The 27,401-nt window shown below is 40.7% G+C and overlaps 3 protein-coding genes across 5 annotated transcripts; 2 read left to right on the top strand and 1 right to left on the bottom strand.

Moving 5' to 3' along the window:
- Positions 1-506: 506 nt before the first annotated feature.
- Positions 507-4,115, top strand: LOC114436382 (rho-related GTP-binding protein RhoA-B). The gene is made up of 5 exons (XM_028406618.1): positions 507-612; positions 1,602-1,759; positions 2,601-2,721; positions 3,159-3,289; positions 3,375-4,115. The coding sequence occupies exons 2-5, from the start codon at positions 1,604-1,606 to the stop codon at positions 3,546-3,548; spliced, it is 582 nt and encodes a 193-aa protein (XP_028262419.1). The 5' UTR covers positions 507-612; positions 1,602-1,603; the 3' UTR covers positions 3,549-4,115.
- Positions 4,116-4,491: 376 nt separating this feature from the next.
- ddx51 (DEAD (Asp-Glu-Ala-Asp) box polypeptide 51) lies at positions 4,492-8,755 on the bottom strand. The gene is made up of 16 exons (XM_028406580.1): positions 8,572-8,755; positions 7,737-8,074; positions 7,261-7,439; positions 7,018-7,168; positions 6,778-6,923; positions 6,620-6,691; positions 6,421-6,527; positions 6,240-6,348; positions 6,005-6,150; positions 5,694-5,883; positions 5,507-5,622; positions 5,302-5,418; positions 5,078-5,179; positions 4,921-4,984; positions 4,706-4,840; positions 4,492-4,609 (listed from the first exon to the last, which is right to left on the bottom strand). The coding sequence occupies exons 1-16, from the start codon at positions 8,592-8,594 to the stop codon at positions 4,592-4,594; spliced, it is 2,013 nt and encodes a 670-aa protein (XP_028262381.1). The 5' UTR covers positions 8,595-8,755; the 3' UTR covers positions 4,492-4,591.
- Positions 8,756-9,156: 401 nt separating this feature from the next.
- Positions 9,157-27,148, top strand: cenpe (centromere protein E). 3 transcript variants are annotated; one of them, XM_028406565.1, is made up of 56 exons: positions 9,157-9,286; positions 10,428-10,540; positions 10,622-10,711; positions 10,794-10,912; positions 10,996-11,115; positions 11,311-11,392; positions 11,483-11,550; positions 11,627-11,701; positions 11,786-11,837; positions 11,952-12,039; positions 12,299-12,428; positions 12,535-12,654; positions 12,759-12,911; positions 12,994-13,141; positions 13,248-13,347; positions 13,436-13,784; positions 13,872-13,928; positions 14,166-14,333; positions 14,444-14,518; positions 14,674-14,742; positions 15,077-15,208; positions 15,420-15,597; positions 15,682-15,836; positions 15,939-16,232; positions 16,390-16,536; positions 16,694-16,867; positions 16,999-17,115; positions 17,199-17,369; positions 17,493-17,642; positions 17,846-18,079; positions 18,175-18,372; positions 18,463-18,552; positions 18,804-18,887; positions 18,983-19,099; positions 19,318-19,536; positions 19,823-19,903; positions 19,979-20,062; positions 20,210-20,296; positions 20,520-20,753; positions 20,892-20,975; positions 21,170-21,286; positions 21,377-21,610; positions 21,724-21,966; positions 22,048-22,143; positions 22,317-22,397; positions 22,761-22,886; positions 22,988-23,182; positions 23,276-23,485; positions 23,875-24,087; positions 24,198-24,401; positions 24,779-24,955; positions 25,056-25,156; positions 25,266-25,363; positions 25,538-25,673; positions 25,865-26,250; positions 27,004-27,148. In XM_028406565.1, the coding sequence occupies exons 1-56, from the start codon at positions 9,231-9,233 to the stop codon at positions 27,081-27,083; spliced, it is 7,959 nt and encodes a 2,652-aa protein (XP_028262366.1). In that variant the 5' UTR covers positions 9,157-9,230; the 3' UTR covers positions 27,084-27,148. The 3 variants fall into 3 exon arrangements, with proteins under 3 accessions (XP_028262366.1, XP_028262364.1, XP_028262363.1); XM_028406563.1 differs by having other exon boundaries at positions 20,210-20,371; positions 21,724-21,945; XM_028406562.1 differs by having other exon boundaries at positions 20,210-20,371.
- Positions 27,149-27,401: the final 253 nt, after the last annotated feature.

Below are 27,401 nucleotides of genomic sequence, written 5' to 3'. Positions count from 1 at the left end.
AGCTTCAGCTGCCATTCTGAAAGGTTTAAATTGTTTTAGCACATATTAAAAAATCAACAATATTTTCACCTAAATCTCTACCAAGATCATTTTTACAGGCATGACATTCAAATTAGCAATACTAAACTGTTTGAACACATGATGGACATACTTTCTTTAATTTTTTATTTTTTTTTGGTAAAATACAATATCTGACAGAACAATTAATTTGAGGGTGTACAATGGGGCTGTTCAACTTGAACATGACATGAGTCCAGGTCTTGTTATGAGCCACACCTGTCATTATCTCAGATCTATGTTTTGCAATAATACAACTAATCTATTTCAGTAAGCAAAGTAAATACTACTACTACTGTTACCAATAATAATAATAATATACTAATAATAATAATAATAATCTAGTGGTAGAAATATTAGTAGATGTGTTTCAGGCCTACTGTATTTCTAAACTATAATGTGTAATGTTTGTATTGCAGTTCATTGTTATCCTCTCCCCACCCCCTCACTTCCCTCCTGTTAATCCTCCAGCAGTAGCGCAGTCAAGAAGCAGCGACGGAGGCTATCAAAGCACTACTTTGACTTCATTTGGATATATTTTCAGCCAATCACTTGGTAAGTGCGTAATATTTACAAGCGGTGTGGTTTCCATCATGTTTCACTGGCAATAATAGCTATATATTTATGTATTTACATTTGATCTTCGTTTTCTTCCGATATATTTCACTGAAGCTAGCCAGCTTAGCTAACATACCGATAAAGTCGCGACGACTTCCGTTATGCTAGGCTAAGTCTGGCTAGCTGCCTAGCTGTACCGGTTTTTGACTAAAAGAAAGCGATAATGGGGATATTAATTGTTGAAATAGACGCAGAACCACCACAGAGACTTAATATGCATTATAAAACTAATATTCTACATTCACTCCGCATCACCTTTGATTATTTTCATAAAAGATGAAATCTCACGCACAGAAGCTACGTACAGAGCTAACCTTAGCGGTGGTTAGCCACAGCTAGCTACTGTAGCTAGCGTCAAATCTTTTGTAAACAGAATATTTCCTGGCCATCCTAAATTTAGGTCACTCATCACTGTAATTATTCCAACTGTTACATTCCCGATTCTTACAATTACGTTGTTTTGATCAGTATACCTATGGCGATGTGGAACAAACGTTTAATAATTTGTCAAGCTTGACGCCGGGGTGGGTCTGAAACAGTTTAGCGGAAATGTATCATCGTGAAAAAAGGTTCATAGTCTGATTTAAGATGTGAGTCGAAGTCATCTGAATAAATGAGGGGTGTTAATATTTAATGCTGTTCGCGAGTCCTCTTCGTGCAAAAACAGCTCTTTAGTTCACTGGCCGAGTGTAAACAGTCGCAGTGTTGATGTTGTCACAGAAAGCTAAACAGTTAGCCACGGGTGTTGGTTTCAGGCGGGTTTGGGGTTGTGTCAACACAGCTGAAGGTTGTTGGCTGCTCATCGTTTCTCACAGGCGTAGTGTTAGCATGTTGCATAATGTCTCGGTGCAATGACATGATCCGCCCTCTTGTTATAGAGTATTCTTGTGTTGTAACCACTGCTGTCTTTTTTCTCCTTTCTGTAGCTATGGCAGCAATCAGGAAAAAGCTGGTCATAGTGGGAGATGGAGCCTGTGGGAAGACCTGTCTGCTCATTGTGTTCAGTAAGGACCAGTTTCCTGAAGTCTATGTGCCCACAGTCTTCGAGAACTATGTTGCTGACATTGAAGTTGATAGCAAACAGGTATGAATTACTTTGCTTTTCTCACATTTCAGACCAGTCTTATGTAACTTGGCGTATGATTACAGCCATGCCTGAATGATGGTTATGTTCAGAGAATAGAATAGAAATACTTTATTCATCCTAAGCTGAGAAATTTTATGTCCCACGTCTCCTTTCTACAGTGGTAAAGTGTGTACAGGTTGTAATAATAGTGTTCTTATTTCCAGTGGATGGATTGATGATGGTTAACATCTTTCATATTAAACAAAATACATATTAGTCCTAGAACATCTACTGCTTAGTTTCTTACTGAAGATTTACATTGAAATATGGGATCTTTGTGTCACTATCCCTGAGAGGAAATACTTTTTCATTACACCTTTACATGGTAAAGACCATGATATACAAGAACAAGTATGTACCTGTGTACTGTCAGTGTAACTGTTACAGTTCAGAGTTCAGTAGTTTAATTGAGTTTGTGTCAACATACTCAGATGACTTTGAGCCAAACAATCTTTTACTCTTTCTGATTTTCTGAAATCACATGTCCATCGTTTTTGTAGCTGAATTCTGAGTATGAAATTTATTTCTAATTCACAAAACGATTACAGTACACATTCATAGTCAGTCGTGTAGTATCTATTGTTATGTGTTTAAACCATGACTGGGTGATCATCAACAGCTATTAATAATCAATAGCAACTGTACATATTATGGTTTTGGCAGGAATTGAAATCTAAAATCTATACATAAAACTGTTCATCGCCTGTTATCTGCATCCCAGTTTTGCATAGAATTTTACAACCAAAAGTCACATTGAGACACCACAGTTTTGGCTAAAGCAAAAAAACTCCTTTAACAGGTTGAGCTTGCACTCTGGGATACAGCTGGTCAAGAGGACTATGACAGACTGCGCCCACTCTCTTACCCAGACACCGATGTCATTCTCATGTGCTTCTCCATTGACAGTCCTGACAGTCTTGGTAAGTGTGAAACCAGAGAACTCTGGCTTCAAATTGTCGATCGTGATTTGTGATTTAAGTAGTCACATACCTCAAAATGCTTTGTTTAAAAAGGCATTCTAGAAGAAAGCTGAACAAGCACATCTTAGACATGTTACCACAGGGTCTCTGTTTGCTCACATTTATATATCACAACTATGGATTGTGTGTTTTAAAACATGAGCTGTACCTTTGCTACTGGACTTCTGTTGAAGTATTTTTTTTACTCCACGCTGTGTTTATTGCCACCTTCTGTGTCCTCATAATGACAGACTATGAGTTGGATTAGAAAAAAAAACATTCTCCAAGATTGTCTTGGGCATTTTAGCAATATACACATTCATTCACAGATTCTTTTATTATTGTTTTTCAATCATGTCTTTGCTCTGACCACTGCTGCTGTTTGTCCCTTTATTCAGAGAACATCCCAGAGAAGTGGACCCCTGAAGTGAAACACTTCTGCCCTAATGTTCCCATCATACTGGTGGGAAATAAAAAGGATCTGCGTAACGATGAGCACACTCGAAGGGAACTTGCCAAAATGAAGCAGGTGAAACCTCAAGCCAACCACAATCACTTAATTTAGCATGGTGAGTGTCAGTTTACTAAAAAGCTTCTTTTTAACTTGTGTTTAGGAACCTGTGAAACCAGAAGATGGACGGGACATGGCTAACAGGATTAGTGCCTTTGGATACATGGAGTGCTCTGCAAAAACAAAGGATGGCGTGAGGGAAGTGTTTGAGATGGCCACCAGGGCTGCACTACAGGCCAGGCGGGGGAAGAAGAGCAATAAATGCGCCCTACTGTAAACTGGGGCACGAGGACTGCTCCTACAGGGGGGGAAGAAGGAGAATTAGGTCACACCTACCCCCAAACGCACCCACACAAAAGACTGCTCTCCCCAGTTTTTACTAAAGGTGTAATGCTTTTTTTTGTCTTAAGCAAAAGTAGTCAGGTTCTGTCAGTATTCAATTTTGAGGTTATGGAAAATAAGTTTTTTGTACTTTAACATGAGTAAATTTGCCATAATGAAACCTCCTTTATCAAGATGTTCTATGTAATTGAAAAAAATGGTCAGCCAGGGGACCTGATGTGTCATACCTGCCAACTACAGTTAAGTGCTTAAGCCCTGCCTGCTGATCTGAGGAATGTTTCCACAGCCAACTAGGGTGAAGTACCTGTACACTGTGACCCATAGTCCTTTAATTATTTCAACAAACTGATGCACACCTGAAGTCGAAATTTGTTCGTGTGCTTCAAATACAAATCCTATGTGCATTATAATCATGCACAACATGAGACTGGAAACTAATTTTGCTAAAATGCAAATGGAAACTTAGTGTTTTGTGTAATAAATTACTTTGTAAGAATCTTGATAATTTGCATCACAGTTTTTGGCTCTAATTCACACACAAAAACTGGCAACAGGGCTACTGTGCAAGGGGCATATCGCATGCTGTGTTACCTGAGGTTCTACCCAGATATACATACTGATGGTGTCATCCTCAGTTGAGCCATACTGTTCTCTATAGGCAGAGACACGCTGCCTTCTTGGCAGTTAAAGTAGTTGCTTCATTTCCTCACATGGTCTGTGGATTTGCTTAAGAAACCAGGTCATGGTCTCTGGAGAGAGACATGTCTGTGGAGCTTCAGCAGTATATAGTTGGTACTTACAGCACCAAAGGCCTTACATACATTTCCATTCTATAATAGAGAACCCAGGAATCTCCCTAACAAAATAATCTGGATGGATAAAAGAACACAACACACATGTTTTGTGTTTTTTATTAACAAGATGAAAACAAACTCAAAATACAGATAAAGACAATGTAATCTCGATGTCTGTGTTTCTTCATTTGGATTTTTCATCCTGTAGAAAGAAACAAAATATCAAAATGATACATACTACGAGGACAAAAGCCTTGCTCTCCATCAAGCTTTCTATGTAAACTCATGTAGGTGTTACCTTGATTACATCAGCCAACTTCTGCAGTGTTTTTTCATACTGGTCCTCCATACTTTTCAGGTTCTCCGATTTAACCGCCTGCTTTTGAATCCCAGGGCTTCCTGCCTCCACCACCATCTGAAGGAAGTTCTTTTCCTAAGTGTGTCAAAGAAACACGTTACACAATCAGGGCTTTGTAGACTGATTAGAATCATTGCATTGCCTCTAAAAAGTACCTGTACTCTCAGCAGAAAGGTGAAGGACAGGCCTGCTTTTCCTGCTCTTGCTGTTCTTCCAACCCTGTATAAAGACAAAAATTACAACAGTCAGAAGGCAGTAATGAACTAGACAATACTGAAACAAACTCCAGCAGCAGTGACACAGAATCCTCACCTGTGTATGTACGTCCTAATGTACTGCGGTGCATCATAATTGACAACATATTTGACCCCGTCTATGTCGATGCCTCTGGCAGCTGCGTCTGTGCTGATCAACCTTCAGGTAGACACCTCCGTGTAAATAATTTATCATCACAATATCACAGCAAAAAATGGAATTAAACATCCAACCAATATTAATGCAGCAAGCTGCATCAAGTGATGCTGATTCAGACTCACAGTTGGATTTTTCCTTGTTCAAAATCCTTCAGGGTTTTTCTTCTCTCTCCTGGAGAAAGTCGTGAGGAGAATTCAGCAGCCTGAATTCCTCCAAAAAGCTGCACCAGCAGATGAAGTCTGAAGAGAAAAGTGGAGAGATGCTGAGTCTATACCTCTACAAATATAGACAGGAATTGTTCAGTAAAGTGTTTAAACAGCTGTGTACCTGTGTGCAGCCTCTCTAGAGTTGGTAAAACAGAGGATTGGGCTGAGTTTCATACGCAGGATGAAGTGGAGGATGAGGAGGGGCTTATTGCTGAGTGTGCATGGCACATAATATTCCTGTAACCAGAAACAGCTACATTTACTACATGAAATGATGATACATGATTCTCTGTGTGCTTGCCTCTTACCGTCAGGCCTTCAGGGAAGTCAAAGCGGTCTTGTTTCTGGCTGGGGGCTGCTGGTGTGGTTTTTGCATGACCATGGACAGAGCTGAAGAGCCTGGGCTGGTGGAGGCCCAGCTGCTGCAGCTTCTCAGGGTTCTGTGTAAGTGTTGCAGAAAACAGCAGCTTCTGCAGCGGTATCTGAGGCGGAGAGAGACTGAAGGAGCAAACAGGCCAACAGGTTAATAGTTATTAATCACATCCACCTATTTCCAAAGAATCTGCATTCTCTTAATCAATCAAGTCCCATAGACGGCAAGGCTTCTGAAGACACTGACCTGGCTGCTGTTATGTATGCTGGCTCCATCCTCCTGAAGATGGACACCGATTCTGATTCACCTCCTGATCTGAACACCTCCTTTATGACCTGACTGAGCCAAGACTGGTGCATGCTGTCAATCATTCTGTCTGCCTCATCAATGATCTGACAAATGTTGAGTACAAGTACACAGATTATAGATGGCAGACAGCTGACCTCAGTTTCTAACTGTTATGAAGGCTCTAAAAACTCACAAGAAACCTGAGATGCTCTAGACATAAGCCTGAATTCTTGTTGATGTGATCAACCAGCCGACCTGGAGTGGCCACAACAATGTCTGCTAAACTGCGTCTCGTGCCACCCCTGAAAGAAAAAACATTATTATAAATGGCAAGTTCTGTCTTTGAATAAACCCTAAACAGAGCTCTGGGTCACCTGTGCTCAGAGATTGAAGCCTGCTCAGCAGCAAAAGACTTCTGACCAGCCAATGTGATCACTTTCAGACCAGTTCCCTCAGCGTAGGATGTAAAGACTTTATAAACCTGTTTAGAAGAACATGTTAACCGAGCCTTTTTAAACTTTAGACCAATGCTACGATTAGAGTCTCTGTTAGACAGTTTTGAAATACTCAGACCTGCTGGGCCAGCTCTTTGGTTGGTAACACAGCCAAGGCTCGCACTTCACACACCACCCTCTCCATCAACACCTGATGACAAACATCGTTACTTTCTGAATACCTCCAGCCTTTGTCACGCTCAAAGCCTACATCCACTGTGTGCAAAAACAGCTTACCTGTATGACCGGTATGACAAATGAAAGAGTCTTGCCACTGCCCGTAGGTGCAGACACACAGATGTCTCTGGGCTTGTAGCCACCTCGTCCAATCAGCAGTCCTTGCTGTGCACTCTCTAAGATGGCTGGTATGACTTCTGCTTGCACTGCAATAAAGTCATGAGTGAGACCTCATCCCAGTTACTTTAAACTTCAGACACCTGATCATCATTAAAACACAAACAGAGCCTGTGTCATCACCTGGAAAGAAGTGTTCAATTCCATTATTCTGTAGTTTTTTCTGCAGCTGAACAGAAATTCCTGAGATGTCAGAAATGGGGACCAGGTTGTTTTTAATATCTCTGTGAATCACATCAGGCTCGGCGAGCCACTGAGGCAGGACTCTCTGAACCTGCAAACAAAAGAATTCAAACACTCAAACACAGAAAATGGAAATGGAATCATACCAGTGGCGAGTCCTGTTCCATCATGTAATGACTGTACCTTTTGAACAGGTTTCTTCTCAAATCCTCCCAGAACTGTGAATCCACTTGGAGCAGACGTCTTGTCTGAGCTCTGTTTTGGTGATACACTTTCTGTCTCCGCCTCCTCTTGTCCTCCTGTGTCCTCTGGTCCATCTCTCCCACTCACAAGAGCATCTGGAGCAGCTTCAGCTGAACTGCCTAAATCCACACATACTAAGCATGTAATAATCACCTGATAGTAAGGGCATCATAATTTTTGATGATATGCTTGATGATATTGATCATCACAATATTGAGCAAAACCCTTGCTTGATATTATCATTTTGACTATAACTTGATTCTTTTAACCAAACAAACTTTAAATTTGAGAGCAAAACAAAAGTTATCAAATGAACATAAACTGGGGGTGGACCTTTCATCAGGATAATGATCCTAAGCCCATTACAAACCCCTGGAAGACAATTACTATTATAACTTACAAGTACAATACCACACCTGACTGATCATTCTTCCTCATCAGTTTCTGATTGGCATCTTTCTTCTTCTTCTTCTGCTTTTTCTGCTCAACTGTCCCATCGTAGTTATCACAGTCTGAACCGCACAAAGCTACATCTTTGGATTTCCTCTTTTTGTGTTGATGCTGATCTTGAATGTCATCTATGTCATTTTTTCTTCTTTTTTTGATGTCCTGCTGTTCGGTCTGTTTGTCTTGTAGCTGCTCTCTCTTTTCTGTCAAACTCTGCTTCTCTTTGGCCTTCTGCTTCAGCCTGGCCAGTAATGCCTGAGACCGAGACTCCTTTGTGATACTCCCTTCATCCTCTTCTCCAAGATATCTGTAAGCAGTGAGACACACATTTAAAGACTCTTCAGTTCACCTCTTAGGCATGGCCCCTAAAACGATAACTAGATTTAATTCAATAAGTTATGGTTTACATGACGTCTTTATATGGATATACAATAAATTTAGGATTCCAACTTGTTAGTTGCTCAAAATCTGTCATGTGTTACCCTGATTCGTGTCTGTTTATGACATAACATCTTAGATATCACCAATCTGTAATAAATAAATTAAAACAAAATTAAAACAAGTAGGTCAATTCGAGTCTAAATACCTCTTCTTAAGACTACCCTAAATATTGGGAAAAATCTATAGGTTGTAGAAGCCTTGTAGAAGCTACCTTTAATACAAATGTGTTCACTAATATTTTGGAAAACAAAGAAAACTTACTGCATGAAAAAACGTGAGGCCTGTCATTCTAAACCTCATAAGTACAAATGCCACATGTAACTTTACATAACGACGATATCGGATATAGACCAACAAACCTACCTGTTTACTAAAAAAAGTGACATTTCAACGGCAAGATGAAACTCCCCAAGCCAGCGGTGTGTAAATTTCTTAGCTGTCTTGCATAGTAATATTAACAAAAATGTTCAGTAACAAGTCTAAACAACGTCTACTGAATCACAGAGCTCAATACTTTCTCATGTGTTTTCTCCATAGCTCAGATCGCAGATTGATGACGTCACTTGAGTCTGTCGCATAAAGCTCGTCAACAGACGGGTGTGGAAGGGCAATACCGCCATTGGCCGTCAGGGGCCGGTGTTGTGCTAAAATGTGTAATCACAGGTTAAAAATGCAGTTTATGAGGTGTATTTTTTATATAGTCCTTATTTTGATTTCTATTTTTATTTGTACCCTATTTTATCCATCTTTATTTTTCTATTTTTATGCTATTCTGGTAGTACATTGTGCACGGTCCTGTTTTTTGTCCTACCAGCCGGTGGCGCTAATGTCACCCGCCAATAAACTCTTGAAGAAAGAGAAGAAGAACGCGTTCGCCAATCACAACAAGGGAGCAGAATTTAAAATATAGGAACCCGGTCACTGCTGCGGAGACATCAGTTTGTTAGGCGTATTTAGTTTTTTGCCATGTATAAAACATAAAGGTGTTTTTCTTCTGATTTTATAATCGTGCCAAAACGAAAATGACAGAAGAGTCAGCTGTTAAAGTCTGTGTCCGAGTCCGTCCACTCATTGCGAGGTAAGACAGTTATTTATGAAACTACGTACAGCACATAAAGCTAATGCAAACTAACAGTTAGAGTCACAAATAAAAGGTTGTCAGTGTTTTACCATTTATCAGTGGGGCTTTAGTCAGCAAATAATACACACGCTGTGTGTTTAACGTTAACAGTGACAGTTCTTGTTCCTAAATAACCCCGTGCTTGGAGCACAGAGACGTTTAGATGTAGCTGTTAGCTAAGTCTGTTTTTCAACGACCGTAAACTATTTAATTGTGTTTCCTAACTGCAAAATTCCGTAGTTGTGTTCTATGTTAAGTGTTTATTTTGTGCTTACTACACTGTAGTAATGAACACCGACACACTGCTCGGTATACACTCTGAATGGACTCGGCATTGTGGCGCCTTTTGGTCTCCAGTTTGTGCCTCTTACAATTTTCAGGCCTCCCCTCTGAAGTCTTGTTTTTACCATCACACAGTCTTGTTTTCTGAGAAGTGGTTATAAGACACTTTTTTTTCGACAGGACTTTGAATTTTGCATACTTTAAATAGTAAAGGATGGCACGAAGTTGCTTTCACGCAGGTAACAGATCAATTGCATTGATCTTCTGATGGTGTGATCACTTTTGGTCTGTCATAATTTAATTTGCTTACAGCAGATCCAGTTTCTGGAAAGCATTTGTGCCAGATACACTTTTGTTTTTTAGAAGAATTTGTGTTTTAAGTTTGATCCCTGACACAACCCAATGCTCCTGATTTTCCCCGAGGGACCTTCCCAAAGGGATTAATAAAGTATATTCTAGTGTATTCCTGAGTAGGCTTTGTTTCACAGTAAACTAGATGGGGGGAAAAAACTCTGGTGACGAGTAAGACCCCAGTCTTTCATACTACGCAACCTGTAGGCTTGTCATTGCATACATACACACACAATGAATGTATGCAATTTTACTCTATTGTTATTGTACCTTAAACCTTTTATGGCATTCAGTGTGGACAGCAAAGTAAGAATTTCATTGTACAGAGAAACCTGTTTCCTTACTGTGCACATGACAATAAACACTTTGAATCTTGAATGTACTAAAACATAATTTATCCTCCACTTGTTTGCCTGAGGGTTTCTTGATATAACTACATATATATGTTAAATCTGTCTCTTTGCAGAGAGGAAAGTGCTGCAGTGGAGAATGCAGAACCTGTCCAGCTATATTGGAAATCTGATAAGAAATCAATTCATCAGATTGACGATGGAGGTTCCACCAAGAGCTTTAGTTTTGGTATGCCCTGAAGCATGCACAGGCTTAAGGGATGTGTTGAATGGAATATTTAGTATATTCATTACCTTCTGTTGTTTACAGACAGAGTGTTCACTGCTGATGAAACAACCAGTCAGCTGTACCAGGATATCGCAAAGCCTCTGGTTGTTTCCACTGTTGAAGGATACAATGGTATGTAATGGAACCAGGGAATGTGTTGTTATAAGCATGACACTGTTTTTATGTTATGTATCGATGTATCTTTGTTTTGCAGGAACCATATTTGCTTACGGGCAGACCTCCTCTGGAAAGACCTTCACCATGATGGGAAATGAACATCTCCCTGGTGTAATACCTCTCGCTGTGGAGGACGTCTTCCAAACCATAAAGAATGTAATTATGTAACATGTTGTAGACATGCTTCTGTTTTGTTGTTGCTGTTTAGTCTAAATAATCATCTTTCTTTTTACACCAAGTGTCCAAAGAAGGAGTTCCTTCTCAGGGTGTCATACATGGAAATCTACAATGAGACTGTGGCTGATCTGCTTGTTGACAGCTGGAAGAGGAAACCGCTGGAAGTCAGAGAGACCCTCAATGTATGTGGATGATTTCAAACTGTGGCATTTTCTCACATAAGGTTAAATTACTTATCAGGTGCATGTAGGTTTAATTTTTAACATTGGCTAGAGTTGTTAGCTGAATAAGAGAAAAATGTTTTTAGTTTCTTAATTAAATGCATACCTGCAGTATAGTGGTCAAAGTGATGATGTGTTAATAATTGCTGTGTGCAGAAAAACATCTATGTGGCTGACTTAACCGAGGAGCTGGTTACATCCCCTGCACAAGCTTTGGCCTGGATTCGGAAAGGAGAAAGTAAGACCTGAAATCATTTAGGATAACTGCTTATTACACAGTGTATAATACTGCAGACTACATGTAACAGTCTGTTTGGTTTCTTTCTAGAAAACCGTCATTATGGAAAGACAAAAATGAACCAGCGGAGTAGTCGCTCACACACAATTTTCCGTATGGTAGGCAACGCATTGCAGTCATGAATATGCAGAGTTTTGCAGAAATGTGAAGTTTTCTATGATTTTGTTTTCTCAGATTCTGGAAAGCAGAGAAAGGAGCGACCCAGCTTCAGGTGAAAACGCAGATGGAGCCATTATTGTGTCTCATTTGGTAAGCTAGCTCATTTTTTATTTTTGTATATTGTACATCCTCATTTCTGTATTAAAGCATGTTCACCATTGCTTTGTCTTGCAGAATTTAGTGGATCTGGCTGGATCAGAGAGAGCAAGTCAAACAGGAGCTGAAGGTAGATTCACAGATTTATAGTATTGATTGAAGTTGAATGAAAAAAAGGATGGACCTGTTATTATGTTACAGTGTATACTGAAAAATCCAGTAATTGTTTTTATATATATTCTAGGTGCACGCTTCAAAGAAGGGTGCAATATCAACCGTAGTCTGCTGACACTTGGCCAAGTGATAAAGAAACTGACTGATGAAGGCCAAAAGTGAGTAACTTCTCTGAGTTTTTCTGTTCATTCAAACAAGAACTGGTTCTTAAGCACACAAAAGTTTACCCTCTTTGCTAGAACATGACATTCAGGCCTATATGGGTCTAATGAAAAATATATTACTTAACTCCTGTATGAGAGGTTGGATGAGGGGAAAATTGATATGAAGAAAAACTTTATTATTAAAAATTACATATGCTCCAATTGGTTGTTTAAATCATAGTTCTGTAATCTGCTACACACATTCTGTCTTCAGGGGTTTCACCAACTACAGAGACAGCAAGCTAACTCGTATCCTTCAGAACTCTTTGGGTGGAAATGCTAAAACGGTCATCATCTGCACCATCACCCCTGTCACTCTGGATGAGACCCTCAGCACCCTGCAGGTATAATGCAGAAAATATGTAAAACTCACAAATACAAAAGAGAAACTGGCTATTTTAAGACAGTGATGACTCACAGAATGCTTTTACTTTTTTATAATTTTATTAGTTTGCCAGCACTGCAAAGAAAATGAAGAACGACCCTCATGTAACAGAGGTCTCCGATGATGGGGCCCTGCTGAAAAGGTATCGCAATGAGATTGTAGACCTCAAGCGACGACTCCAAGAGGCAAGTGTCACCACTATTATTCATGTTCTGTTTGGTCTGTCTATGTTATTTTCTTTAGAACAGTGTTTTCTTCACACTGACCCGTGTGTGTGTGTGATCCACAGGTTACTTCAGTCACACACACCACAGTGACAGAGAAGAAGGTTCTGTCCCAGCTGATTCAAGAGAAGGATCAGCTGCAGAGGGAACAAGAAGACAGGATCAGAAACCTGACCAAACTCTTGGTCACCAGCTCAAACCTGGTCCCTGTGCCGAAGGTAATTATGGAAATAAAGCTGTAGATACTCTACAGATTTCTCTGCGTTATCATAGTATTAATAAGTTGTGTTTTGTTGTAAGATGCCTAAACGCAGGGTTACATGGGGAGGAAAGATGATCAGACTTGCCCGTCTGTCTGACGAGGATTGTTCATCTGACCTCAGCTTTGCATCAGCTTTAGGTCGGAAGAGAAAAGCAGACCGCTCCTGTCTCATGGAGCTGTGTGAAGGTATTGTGCAATAATAGACATGTATAAAATTCAAATGGTAAAAGTGTGACATTTGCGTTTCTTCAGGAACTGCACTGTATCATGTGTGCATGCTATGTTTCAACAGATGATGAGGACTTTGACTCTCGCTGGGAAATTCCTGAGGGTGCATCAGATGAAATGGAAATAAGTCAAAGCTCTGTGACTGTTCGAAGCTTTGGAGAAGGGTGAATGTCTGAACAGCAATCAGTCTGAGTCTTTGTAGCACTTAACATAGTAGTCATTTGTATATTTTGTGTTTTTCTCCTGTCCCAGAGACTTTGTTTCTCCTGACCGGATGCGTGAGCTTTCAGGGAAAGTGTCCAACTTGGAGATGCAGCTTGAAATGGAGAGTCAACAGAAAGAGGAGGCCATGGCAAAGATGGAAACATTAAATGGCAGAGTGGCAGAGCTGCAAGCGCAGCTTGAAACTGAGGCCCAGCAGCAACAGGACACCTTGGAGAAAATGCAAACAACAGAAAAGAAAGCAGCAGAGCTGGAGCTGCAACTTAAAACTGAAGCTCAGCAGAATCTGGAGGTTGTGGAGATGTTGGAGTTAAGAGTGGCAGACCTGGAGAGACAGGTTCAAGATCAGAGCCTAGCTCAGAATGAAGATGATAAACGGGTATTTTGTTCAGTATTTGCATTCTGTTAATGTATTTTTCATTATGTTAGCATGTTTTTGCACTGACTTTTATATGATGTTTCCCAGATGAGAAGAGACTTTGCAGAGACCATCCAGCTGTGTGAAACTTTGACCTCAGAGAAGGTAATACTTCGAGGGTCCTCTGTTGTGAATACACAAGGCCCTTCAGTTTTAACACATCATAATCTATTCAATGAAGTGTTGTTTTAAACACGCAAAACCTACACAATAAACGGCATTAAAACATATGACTTCAAGGATGTACAGTATGTATATGTGATTCAGGTATCTTTACATCTAGAATCAGCTTGATGCTGCCAAAACAGATTAAATTAAATAAATGTTTGTGCATGTTTGCAGGATATTGCGACTGCTGAGCGAGACTACCTGAAACAGCAGCTGGAGGTGTGTATTGAACAAAGTGAAAGACTCGAGAAAGAGAAAGCAGCTTTGCTCAGGGATCTAATGGAGAAGAGGGAAATGGACGAGTTCACATCTCTGGAGGTGGAGTTCAGGAACGAGCATGAGGTGGAGTTGTTGGTTTGATTGTATCCAGAATCAGTACTTTGCGTCCAAGAACAGAAAATTAGTTTTTTGTTATACTCTGTGTTAAATGTTTTTTTTATGTGATCTTGCAGGATGAACTGAAAAATGAAATCTCCTGTCTGAAGAAGGCTGTTGAATCCTCTGAACTCCTGTGCCTGGAGCTTCAGGTAAGACCAACTGCTCTGCAAACTGATCAAACCACCAACCTTCCGGTTTTTAGACAACCCTGCCACTGCTGCCATACAATATTGGAACATAATTGGAACTGCAACATAATAAGTAAGACACATAGAAGTTTAATTGTGTTTTTTTTCTCCTTAAGAAAAAACTAGAAACTGTTTCTGAACAACTGAAGAAGAAATCTGAATTTGCGGACGAACTTCAGACTATGGTATGTGTGTTACTAAAATGTTTAAACTTGTAAAATTGGAACTTAAAGCCACCCATGTTTTGACTTTCAGCATAGAGGTAAAGGTTAGATGTTAGATTTCATAAATAATAAAATCTCAGTAGATTTGTAGTTGTGTCATTACCTCTTGATACAGTATTATTATTTTACAATTGATTACAATAGTAGTAAAATGCATCATTAAAAAGCATTGTCTTAATCTTGAAAACATGTTTGTTGACAGTCAGCATCTTAATTGTTTGCATGTTAGATGTTGTATTGAAGTATTCAAATGTCCATCACTAAGTAAGCTAAATATCATGTTCTTTTCTCAAAGAATGGTAAGGACTTGGTGCAGGAGGTGGTGAAGCTCCGTCGCTCTCTGGATGATGCAGAGGGTGTCAGCAGAGACACAAAAAAGGAATGGGCTGTCCTGCGCAGTCAGAACATTGCTCTGGAGGAGATGAGTGTAAGTGGGATTTTGTAATTTCAACATTTACTCAGGAGTTAAAATGATGAAGGAAATGACTAAAAGAAACCAGTAAATGTAACAAGATTTTAATATACCAAAGTTTATGAAACAAGTCGTGTCTTTTTTTGGTCATTGTCTTTGTATGCTTGTTGCATATGAACCAGTCACTTTGATTTCTGCATCTTTTTGATTTTCTTGACCTCTTCAGATGAGCCTGACTGCTAACCACGACAAGATGGAGGCAGAGGTGAACAGCCTGCGTTATCAGCTAGAGACAGAGAAGTCCCGCTACAAAAAAATGCAAAGTGATCTCCAAAAAGAGCTGAATGTTGCATTTGAGGAGAACACAACGCTCACATCTCTGCTCGATGGCAAAGTTCCTAAACGTAGGTTTAGACTTAGTGTGTTTTTTAAGCTTTACTCGGTTCATGAGTGCAGGAACAGGCAGTAAAATTGTCTTTGTGTCCCAGATCTGAGAGATAGTGTAGAACTTGAGAGGAGCGTGGCCAATCTGAATAAAGAGCTGACAGCATCTCGGGAAGCAGAGGAAGCCCTCAGAGCACAGCTGGAGGAGCTGTCTTCATTTCAGGGTCTTCCGGATAAGGTGGACAGTTTAACAAAGCAGGTGAGTCTTCCAAACATTCCCTAACAGATGGCCCAACACCCAGGCATGTAATATTCCAGTAATCGGATGTGTAAACATAACATGTGTTTTGTGTGATTTCAGGTGTCTGAGTTAACTGAAGAGCTATTTGCTGTTCAATCTCAGAGGGACAACCAGCTCTCAGTTCAAGCTAAATACCAGGAAGAGGCTCAGCAGCTCAGAGACTCTCTGCAGGCGTCTCAGGATGAGATTCTCAGAATCCAGGCAGACCTGAGTGCTGCTGCACTGAGGGAGGAAGAGCTGAGCCAGCAGTGTGCAACTATGACACAGCAGCTGGAGTCACTTCACTCAGAGCAGGAGCGATCTGGTGCTGAGAAGAGTCAGCTAATCGCTGCTGCTGAAGAGAAAGGCTTGAAGGTTAGCTTCAGCACTGTATTCTGTGCTGCTTTCTTAATTAATTGAAATGGAACACTTGAAATGGGGCTTTTCTTAGGTTTTATTTTGTTATCCGTTCCAGGAACACGGATCAATATGTTTAACACAATTGAATTTGGTTTTTATGTTTTTACCTTAGCTTGAAGAGAGCGACCAGCACAGAGCAGCGCTAGAAGAAAAACTGAACGAGATGCAGCAGCTGATTAAGGACTTGGAGGAGAAACTTGCCGACAGTGAAGTTTCCAGGACCACAGAGGAAGAAATCGGCAAAGAACTTCAAGAACAAGTAAGACATTTGTATTACATTCGATCGGTGCTGTAACTGAAAATCTACAACTATTATAGCTATAAGAACAAGGTTATTTTTTACATTCGATTGTTAAATGTTGCACTGTAATGTAGGAATAAATACAGTAAATTTACCCAAGTTTGTTTATTTGCAGCTGAACCAGTTGAATGAAGAGCTGCAGTCTGTGCAGGCTGAGAAAGATGCTCTCTTGTCTGAGCAGAGTACTGCTGTTCAAAGCTCTGCAGAGGAGGAGCTGCGCTCTACAGTGACATCTCTGACTGCAGAGAGAGACCAGCTCCATGTGAGCCTGCAGGAACATGTGGACATGGTGAGTGACTGCCCTGTCTTGTCTAAAATTAATTGTTCCAATGAATACACTTTTTTATTTTATATTGTCTTTCTGCTTGTACAAAAAATTACATTACAACCAAAACCTTTTAAATTATTTTATTATTTTAGGCTGCAGAGACACAAGTTCATCTACAGTCTCTTCAAGAAGAGCTCCATGAGCTGAAGCAAAAGAACTCTGATCTAGTAAAAGCCTACGAGGAGAAGGAGTCTGATTTAGCAGCAAATGTAGGTGAAACACTCACTTGCAATGGATTTTTAAATCCCTTATTGTCAGTTCTCTGACCCTTATGATGGAACTCTCACCACAGATTCTGAGGCTATCACAGGAGCTTCAGTGTGTGCAAGATGAGAATGAAGCTCTTCTGAAGACCAGTGCTCAGAGCTCTGCAGAAGAAGTGGAGAAACTGCTCTCGACTGTGGCTTCTCTTACTGAAGAGAGAGATCAGCTCAAGCTAGACATGCAGGAGAATGTAGAGATGGTGAGTGCATGTGATTGCTTTTCCTAATGCAAATTTTAATGTCCTTTTAGTTTATTCAGCCTTTACAGGCTTTTGATGTTTGTTTCTTCATGTTGACATCTGATGTGTTTTTTTTTTAAACAGATGATTGAGAATCAGGAGGAGCTGAGATCAGCCCTCGAGAAAAACCGTGAGCAGAAGAACCTCATCGAACAGCTGGAGAGCAGCCAATCATCCACACAAGATGGACTTACAAGTGATATCAGCACACAGGTGGAGCAGCTGCAAACACAAGTAAGAGTTTCCTGATGAATCATGACTTCTTAGATGGTTTCTTGTATTTAAAATGCTTTTTTGCTTTAAATATTTCCTGTACAGCACCGATTCTGATGGTTTCTTTGAGAAATAAAAACATAGTAAAATACATGTCCAGCCACAATGATCAATACCTTGTTTTGTCTGAACGTTAAGTCTTGGACATTTTTACAATCTGACAGATAAAGACACTGACTGAAGAGCTGGAGAGAGTGCAAGCAGAGAGAGATAATCTGCTGTCTGAGAAGATGACGTCCACTCAGACCTCCACAGAGGAGATGGAGCAGCTGCAGGCCCAGGTGGTATCGCTCAGTGAGGAGAGAAATCAGCTGCAGGAGATTCTGGAGGGAGCAAGGCAAGAAAACAATCAGCTTAGAGCAGAACTGGAGGATGCGATGGACTCCCAACAGTCTGAGGTTTGTCACACAATGTTACGTCCAGTCTGTGCTCTCTATGACAAGTGAAGTTCTAGAGGCTTGAATAATACTTCGAACTAATCTCTTTCTCACAGGTGAGATCTTTGAAAGAGAAGCTACAGAGTATTGAAGCTGAGAGAACCGGTGCTCAGCCCTCTATAGAAGAAATGGAGAAGCTGCAGAGCAGAGTGACTTCTCTCACTGAGGAGAGAGATCAGCTGCAGGAGATACTGGAGGGACTGAGGCAGGAGAAAAACCAGCTCAGAGCTGAGCTGGAGGAACAAATGGAAATGGTATGCTATCATTCACGACATTTTTACACACTCATTGAATCCCAGCCTGCCCAGAAAGTAAAAAAAGAAGTGATGTATTTTTTTCAACAGGTTGTACAAGCCCAGAATGGGTTTAACCAGCCCGAAATGTTGACCTCTGAACTGCACATGCAAGATGACAGAGATAATCAACTTAAAGAGGTAACTGTTACTATCAAGACCTACTGCTGACCTGCGTTTTCAGCATGTGCTGACACAAACCCATAATTAATGTATCATTGTAATAGATACCACATTACCAAATATTGATTAATTTGCTAACAAATGCAAATTTCCCCCTTGTTTAAACAACCTTTTTAGAAATATATGTAATAAATATACAAGACAAAAGGACAGTAACAATATAACATCCATTGGTAACAGGCTATTCTAATGTGGCCTTTCATCTCCAGATAGAGCAGCTACAGGCTTCTCTGCAGGCTGTGACAGAGCAGAAGAGCCAAGTGGAGAGTGAGCTGCAGCGTAGTATGGAGATGGTAAGGGGAGGCTTTTTAAGTTTGTTTTCCAGCCTGACTTTACATATTTATCTAAAAAGTATTTATACATTTTTCCTCCTTTTTTCATGTTTTAGGCTGCTGAGAGTCAAAATCTGCTGCATTCACTGCAACAGCAGCTCCAAGAACAAAACCAAAGAGATGCTGATATAGAAAGAATAAACAAAGAGAGGCAAAGTCAACTGGAGCTACAGGTTTGTTTCCTGCATCTAAGTACTAATAAACATTTTATGGTTGCTCTAAAAACAAGGTTTACAAATTGCTTTGACAGTACCATTAGTGTCTCTTTTCAGCAGTAAGATAGGGTTCCTTTTTAGGTTGCAGAGAGTAATTTTGAAAATTAAAGTCCAAGCAAAGGGCTACTCAAGGATAAAGTACCATTTTTTTTTCTTTATTGTGCTGACTGAAACAGATAAAGATGCTGACTGAGGAGCTTCGGAGTGCCCAAGCAGAGAGAGATTCCATGTTGGAGAAAGATGCCCATCGTCAGACCTCCACAGAGGAGACACAGCAGCTGCTGTCCACATTGACGTCTCTCACTGAGGAGAGAGATCAGCTGCAGGAGATGCTGGAGGCACTGAGGCAGGAGAAGAACCAGCTCAAGGCAGAGCTGGAAGACCAGATGGAAATGGTAAATACTGAAAATGAACAGTGTACAGTGTAATGAAACAGAAGCTACTTTGACGTGACATTTATTTTCAAGTACCGGTATTAAAACCGAGTCAATACAGTGGTGTAACCACACTAAATTCAGTGCTCATATGCAGTTCTCAAACCAACAGTGTGGGCGAATACCTTTAGATCATACAAAGTGAACTGTGAGTGGTTTAGCAAATGTTACATCTGTCCAACCTGAAACGGAACAGTTTTAAAAATAAATCATTATGTGTGTTGTTGTTCTGTCTCCTCCATTTTAGATGCAGTGCGAGTTACAGCAGCAGTTCAGCTCTGAGTCACAGTCACTGAAAGAAGAGCAGGAGGCACAACGACTTCAGCAGGTATAAAAATATCACACTCGCCTCTCATTTTTTTTTGGAAGTGAATTGTTAAAGTATGTCGACACTGTCCATCAGATACAACAGCTGGAAGAGCACCTGGAGAAGACTAAAGAAGAGGTCAGCCAGCTGAAGTCTGACCTCCAAGAAAATGTTGAGCTGGTGAGCTTGTCCTTCATTTTTCTGTCAGTTACTGTTCTGACTGTTGGGCGACATGATTATACTTGTAAACTCTAAGCTTGCCCTGGTCATCAATGAGAAATAGCACTGGAAATATCTTTTTCTTTACCTACTGGTCATATCTTTCAGATGATTGAGAACCAGGAGGAGCTGAGGGTATCTCAGGAGAAGATAAAAGTTCTACATGAAGAGATCAACATGCTGAGAGGTCAAAAGGTAGAGATGGAGGGCAGAGCAAGCAGTGGGAATGATCCAGACAATACTCCCCTGTTACAAGAGCTTAAAGACCAGGCAGGAACACATTTCTATCCTTAATTGTTTTTATTAAAATACTACCTGCAAACACACTTTACGTTTGGCATTATCAACGTGTTGATTTGTGGCCAGGTTTACAGATACAGGGCATTCCCATTAGTTACTCTTTATTCTTTCACCACAGATTCAGAGGCAGACTGAGGAGCTACAGAGTGTGCGAGCAGAGCGAGACGGTCTGCTGTCCGAGAGGACAGCCAACCTTCGGACCTCCACAGAGGAGCTGGAGAAGCTTCACAGCAGAGTAACATCTGTCACTGAAGAGAGAGAGCAGCTGCAGGAGATACTGGAGGGACTGAGACAGGAGAAGCAGCAGCTCAGAGCTGAGCTGGAGGACAGGATGGAAACACAACACGCTGAGGTTTGTGTTAAGTCTGTAAAATAAGATTAATTGCACCACATATTTTGGTACCAAGGATTGTGTCATTTATATTATTAAATCTGATGATAATCAAAAATTGTGCTGTTTAGACCTGTAATAATTAGTCTATGTCAACAGATGGCGCAGCTGAACATGTCTCTACAGACTGTGACTGCACAGAAGAGGCTGCTGGAAGATGAACTGCAGCAGAGCATGAATATGGTGAGAGGAGTGATGATTATAGGCAATTACAGGTGGGCTGTAATCACACTGTTTTTGGTCTTTGTTTTTAGGATGTCAGCTGCTTTTCTAGTTTTGTACTTTTTTAGGTTTTAAAAGTTAATTTTTGTCCCATTCTTTGTTTTCCTGCTCCTGACAACATGCTTGTGAATATTGCTATTACTTTTTATTTTAAGGTGTCTTCAACACAAGAGCTCCTAAAATCAGTCCAAGAAGAGCTGTGTGAACAGAAGAACATGAGCTCTGATCTGAAGAAAGTAAGTCAGGAGAAGGAGTCTTCTTTGGATCAGGAGGTTAGTGTCTCACTTTCATCAGTTTCATTCATCAGTGGGACCCCCACCCCCAGAGCAAGGTAATCCATCAAAGTGCTCTGCTTTCTGCAGATACAGGATCTGACGAAGAAACTGGAGAGTGTTGAAGCAGAGAGAAATGTCCTACTTTCTGAGAAAGAAGCTCACTGTCAGACCTCCACTGAGGAGATGGAGGAGCTGCAGAGCAGAGTGACATCTCTCATTGAGGAGAGAGGTCAGCTGCAGGAAATCCTGGAGGGACTGATGCAAGAGAAGAAGCAGCTCACAGCAGAGCTCGAGGACACCATGGAAACACTACAGACTGAGGTCTGCAAAAGTTCTTTTGTAGTTACACAGGCTAGCATTGTTAACAGTTACAGGCTGCACCTGAAGTTAAAAGAGATGTTTGAGTGAACCTTTTAACTTCTCCCATCCCACAGATGAGAACTTTAACAGATAAACTACAGGTGACTGAAGCGGAGAGAGACAGACTGCTCTCTGAGAAACAAGCCAATACTCAGACCTCTGCAGAAGAAAAGGACAAGCTCCAGAGCAGAGTGGTTTCACTCAGTGAGGAGAGAGACCAGATGCAGCAGATACTAGAGGGAATGATGCAGGAGAAGAACCACCTCAAAGCGGAGCTGGAGGAAAGAATGGAGCTGGTAAATTTGTGCAATTATGAAGTCAGTGATCTATCTAATCTAAGAAGACTAATTTAGATGAGTCACAAAGCCTTTAACACACTTCTTCTCATCCAACTCTAGACCACAGCCCTCCAGGAAAAGTTGAGCCAGCAGGAACAGATGAGAAGGCAGCAGCAGACTGAGCGAGAGGAACAAGAATCCATGCTGCAACAAGAAGTAGGTCCAAATCATTTGGCATGTTGAAAATACTAAATTCTGCTTTGTTCTTGCCACTCATGTGACAAGATAAATATGAACAGTTTCTTCTACTTATTTTATATCAGAAATAATAGATGATACCTTCGAAGTGTTCCATTCTTTTTTTAACATTACCTGTCTTTGTTATTTAGGTCCAAAAGCTTGGGGAGCAGCTGCATATTCAGAGAGAGAAAGAAGCTCAGGCTAAATCTGCAGCAGACTCCTTACAGCAGGTTTGTCAAATGTCCTGCAGAAGTCCTTTTGGGTTTCCTGGACTTTTATTCCAGCTTTTAGCTTTTTTTTAAATTACTTAAATAAGTATGCTTTTCTTTTCTTTTTGCTAATAAGGGCTAGGCTGCTACACAGTAATTATATCCTGTCATGAGAGATGCTTTAAGGTGGAGGCATCAGAACAAACAAGATGGTCGATCTGTTCTTAGGGGAAAAACAGCTAATTTTGATGATGAGAAATCCTTTTGAGTTAAAGATGTTGTGTTTTTTGTTTCCATGAGATTTTGGTTGTGAGTCATGTATACAATACTGTGTCATCATCGTCACACAGATGGATGTTTCTGAGGTTCTACTTTTTCTCTTAGTTGCTCAGTGAATCAAACACGACCATCTCAGCCCTCAGAGAGCAACTCGGTAGCTCACAGCAGAGCACTAGTGCAGTGAAGGCGGCGGAGTCATCACAGCTGCAGGACTCCACTGGGCAGCTTCAGGTAACATCACCAGTGATTGTTTATATTAGTCACCAGTTGAAATAAAACATTATATTATACAGCATTATAATTCTGATACCACTGAACCTGTTTTATTTTAGGAATCTTTTGGAAAATTCCAGCACTTTATTGAAACCTGTTCCAAGTATAACTCTACAGCCCTGGACAATGTCCTGAGAGTGCAGTGTTCCTTGAAGAACTCTTACCTGGCATCCCTTCCAAAACCCACCATGGATGCCTACAGTGCTGTCTGTCAGCTGGAATGGCAGACCATACAGAGTCTAATAAAAATTCAAGTAAATATTGATTTTTTTTCCTCCATTTAAAATGTAATTATTACACTTGCGGTTTACAAATAAGCTGTACATCTTTGTGTTTGTCATTCATAGGAACAACTACATGTGCGGGCAGTCGGCTATAAGAAAATGTTTGAGGAGCTGGTGAAGAACGATTTGGCTGTTTTTGAGGAGAGGCGGCTGCAGGACGTGCTGCTGTGCAGAGCACAGGCGCCCAGCTACTCTGTCAAAGAGGAGGACTTCCACACACTGTGGGAACACAGACTGACGGAGCTCCTGGACAAAAGGAAGGTTTACCTGCAGGTGAGTTCTGCTGTTTAGGTTTTTCAGGAAAGACTGTCTTAAGCCTCATTCAGACAGGGAGAGGTTATGCTATTCTGCCATCTACATAATTACGTAAAACTATTCAGACCATACAATAGTCAAAGTTCACTCTGATCAGATTAGACAAGAATGGAATTTGAATGGACGAGGTGCCTGCGTAAAACAACGACTACACATAAAGAGCAAACTATGCTAGAGGATTAAAATCACTGACCACCAGCGTGTGTAATATAAACATCATGTCCTATAGGCATGAATCCTGTACAGTTTGGGCATATAGAAAATGTTTTTCTAAGGAACACAACCTCTGGATCTTCCCCATCAGTTTTGTACTTACAACAATCAATGACTGTGATCAATGTTCACAGAAAATGAGCAGCATTTTGGAGAAGCTCTGGGCCAATCTGGCGTTCTACCTCAATGAGCTGAAAGCTGAGATCCAAGTGAGAGAGAAATTCAAGGAGCAGCTGCAGGCCCAGATCACCAGCCAGCCAGTCGACTTCAGTGGGCTGGACGGCATCTTAAGTCAAGAGCAGGCCCGCAGATCTGCAGTGGAACAAAGCCTGAAGAGGCCTATACAGGTGTTGTTTTATATTATATAAGACTCACTGTAAACGTTTTATTAACATTAATTAGGTAAATAAAGTGACAATGTATTTGCTCCAATGCTGTTTGTAATCTTTTCCTGCAGGGCATCATTGATGAGCAGAATGGTCTGTTTGAAGAACTGAAGCAGGTGGAGGCTCAGGCTGATTCTCAGCTCAGAGAGGAGAGAAGCAAGAATTCCACTATCCTGCGATCATTGGAAGGAGCACCACTAAAAACGGAGCTGTCCCTGCTGAAGGACAACCAGAAACTTGTTCTTCAACTCCAGCAAGCTGAAGAGAGAGTCCAAGTATGGCTGCCGTGTTTCATATCTACATATAATGATTACTGTGTGGTAAATGTATGGAAAAACATGTCAGACAAAAAAAACATGTGATCAGAAGTCTTCGGCCATACAAAAGCATTTGGGTTCAATTTCTACAGCAAGAATGAACAAAGATCACACAAGCAGACAGAGTATATAACCCCTGGATGATGAGGAAGTTTTCGTGTGTACATCTTATCTGTGAAGGAGTGGATGCTTTGGAATGTATCAGACGCTAGCTAAAATCTTATCAGCCCTTGAAATGTTATCAGTGTTAAACAATTAAGCTTTTTGCGGTTTACTCTGCAACATTAAGTGGGTATGTAAGTATTTTAATGTAAAATTTCTTTGTTGGTTTTTAGGCTCTGAATGTGAAAAATGAGCAGCTGGAAGAGGCACAACTTAAAGCCAACAACCGGGTGTCCAATCACAAACAGGCTACCCAGCTCCTACAGACTGAGCTGGAGGACAGCCGGGCCCTAGTGGAGGAGAAGGAGAACACAATCCAAACCCTGAAGAGCAAACTACGAGAGTCTGAGGTCTGTCTAAAGATTCCCACACTAACAAATGTATAATTTCCCAGTTTTTGTTGGACATTGAACTGCTTTCATAATAATATTTGTTTTTTTCCTGGATCAGAAAAAAACATCACCAAGTGCAGTTGAGCTGGACAAACTTCAGAGTAAACTGTTAAAAATGGAGGTTAAGCTCAGTTCAGCATCTGATGAACATCAACAAGAGTAAGAGGCTTTTGGATTCTGTTTGATCTGTTGAACTGCCCTTACTGTCACTGTTAGAAAGAACACACACGCTGGATGATTTCACCCAGGTGATTGTTCTTTCTGTCAGGATCCAGAGGATGAACACACTGTTGAATGAAAAGGAAGATTCACTGAGAAAGCTGAAGGAGACTTTAAGGAAATCACAACAGGAAGGCGAGGAGTCATGTAAGTCTGCTGTGTGAGCAGGGTGGTACATGTCAGGGGATCAAAATGAAATTACAACAATAGAAGTAAGATTATTACCAGATTTAGACTCTAAATACATTTTAAAACAGCATCCATTGAGAGATGAGTTTAATGTTCAAATGGACGAGACTAATGTAATCATGTTGAACTCAGTTCTGCAGGGTGAGGACCTCCATGCCAGACTCACCAACCCCAGAGGTGTGCTTATCAAGAGCAGCGTTCTGCTGGAGAAGACCAAGCTGGAGGAGGAGGTCAAACAGCTTCAGCTGAAAATCACTGAGCTGGAAAGGTAACAATTACTGCTGTGCAATTGAATTAATCAGAAATCACAAAAATATCATGAGGTTTTATCCACTAAGACCTCACACCACTCAACATAAAACAACTGGTTACAATATCAGTAGATGCCATACAGTTCACATGGTCTGTTGCTTCATTTACTCTTAAGCTCTGACCTCTGACCTCCATCTGTCCATTCAGCTTGGTGTCCAGTCAGCAGGCAGAGATCAGCAAGTGGAAGAGCAGGGCCATCAAGCTGAAGGTGAAGACCAAAGCTGAGCTCAACAAGCCATCATCACCCTGCACTCCCACTAAGAGGGTCTTTCCCATGACCTCGGACTCTGACTTCCTCAACTCCCCTAAAAAGTTTGTAGTTACTCCCAGGAAGGTTCTAGACTCTCCCAGGAAGGTTCTAGACTCTCCCAGGAAAGTTCTGGAATCACCCAGGAAACTGGTGGATTCCACAAAGGTCTCTGTGCTCGACTCCCCCAAAAGCAGATTCTTTGATGCAGGTGGAAGCTCTGAGCTTCTGTCTAAATCCTGCCCCAAGCAGTTCTTCGATAACTCCGGCCTCGGAACCCTTCCAGGTAAGATGCACCAAATGTTGACCTGCATGGAACTGTGTGTTTGTTTCTTATAAAATCTCTTTTCATCATGAGGACCTGCACTGTCTGTTTTGCCAGAGGTTTCCCTCGTTCCTGAAACAACAGATGCAGAGGGTAACAGCTGTAATATATCTGTGTGTAACACTGAGGGTTTACTAACAGAAGCATGTGGTGGTGGGAGATCATGGGTTATCACTGAAACATGGATTTCAACACTCCAGTTTAAAATATTTACTGAAAGAGTAAATTTGCTGTAAATAATGTTTATACTGTTTATTTCTACTGTTAAATGTGCACAAAATCATCCACCATTCAAAGTTGTAGAAGCAGTAAGAGGGATGGTTCACATGTAATCACTAATTCTTTTCTCTCCCTGGTGGTTACTAAGAAACACTTTGGTATTACACCATAGGTGTTAATTTGGTGGTTTTTAACTCTTTATATTCAGTGTGAATTGACTCCTAACAAATATTTCAGTGTATTCATCTTCTTTTGAATCTCTTTTTACATTCATGGCCACTGGCTTGATAGTCATATTTTTGCCCCTTGTTGGTGAAATGTTGCAGATATTTGCACATTAGTCACCCATAGATTAATGGAAAAGTGCACAACCACCTTGCATGTCCACAAGATAAACGAAGAAGAACTCCACAGTAGGACAGCTGAGAAACAGCTTGATGTCACTGTGTCACTTTCACTCCTTTAATTTTCTGATAAAAGTCTGGTGTGTTGCAGATGCAGCTGTGGGAGCAGACAGAAGGGAGGAGTGGTGGCCTCAGTCTCCAAAGCAAGAGGAAATGTGTAAAACCCAGTAAAGTTACCCACATGTGCAATATTTTAAAACCTTTGTAGTTTTTAATGTGTTTCTTGCTTTTTTTTGCTGTCTAGTGTTTTTAGTCTTTTTCATTCTACCTTGCTAAAAGTTATTGAGTAAAGATTGTCCTGATAAAATCATAGACTCTGCTGTCTCGATCATATTTTACTTCACTGATCATGTTTACAGTGCTGTCAAAAGTTTGTGAACTCTGTAGAATTTCTATATTTACATACTACACTACATCAGCACAATTTCCACACATCCTGAACTTAGAAAGAGAATCTAAACAAATAAATGAAATACATTTTTCACAAAT

This window comes from Parambassis ranga, chromosome 5, assembly GCF_900634625.1.
Source record: "Parambassis ranga chromosome 5, fParRan2.1, whole genome shotgun sequence".
NCBI classification, from domain to species: domain Eukaryota; kingdom Metazoa; phylum Chordata; class Actinopteri; family Ambassidae; genus Parambassis; species Parambassis ranga.
The sequence above is the reverse complement of the archived record's forward strand: the minus strand, read 5'-3'. Positions and strand labels throughout refer to the sequence as shown.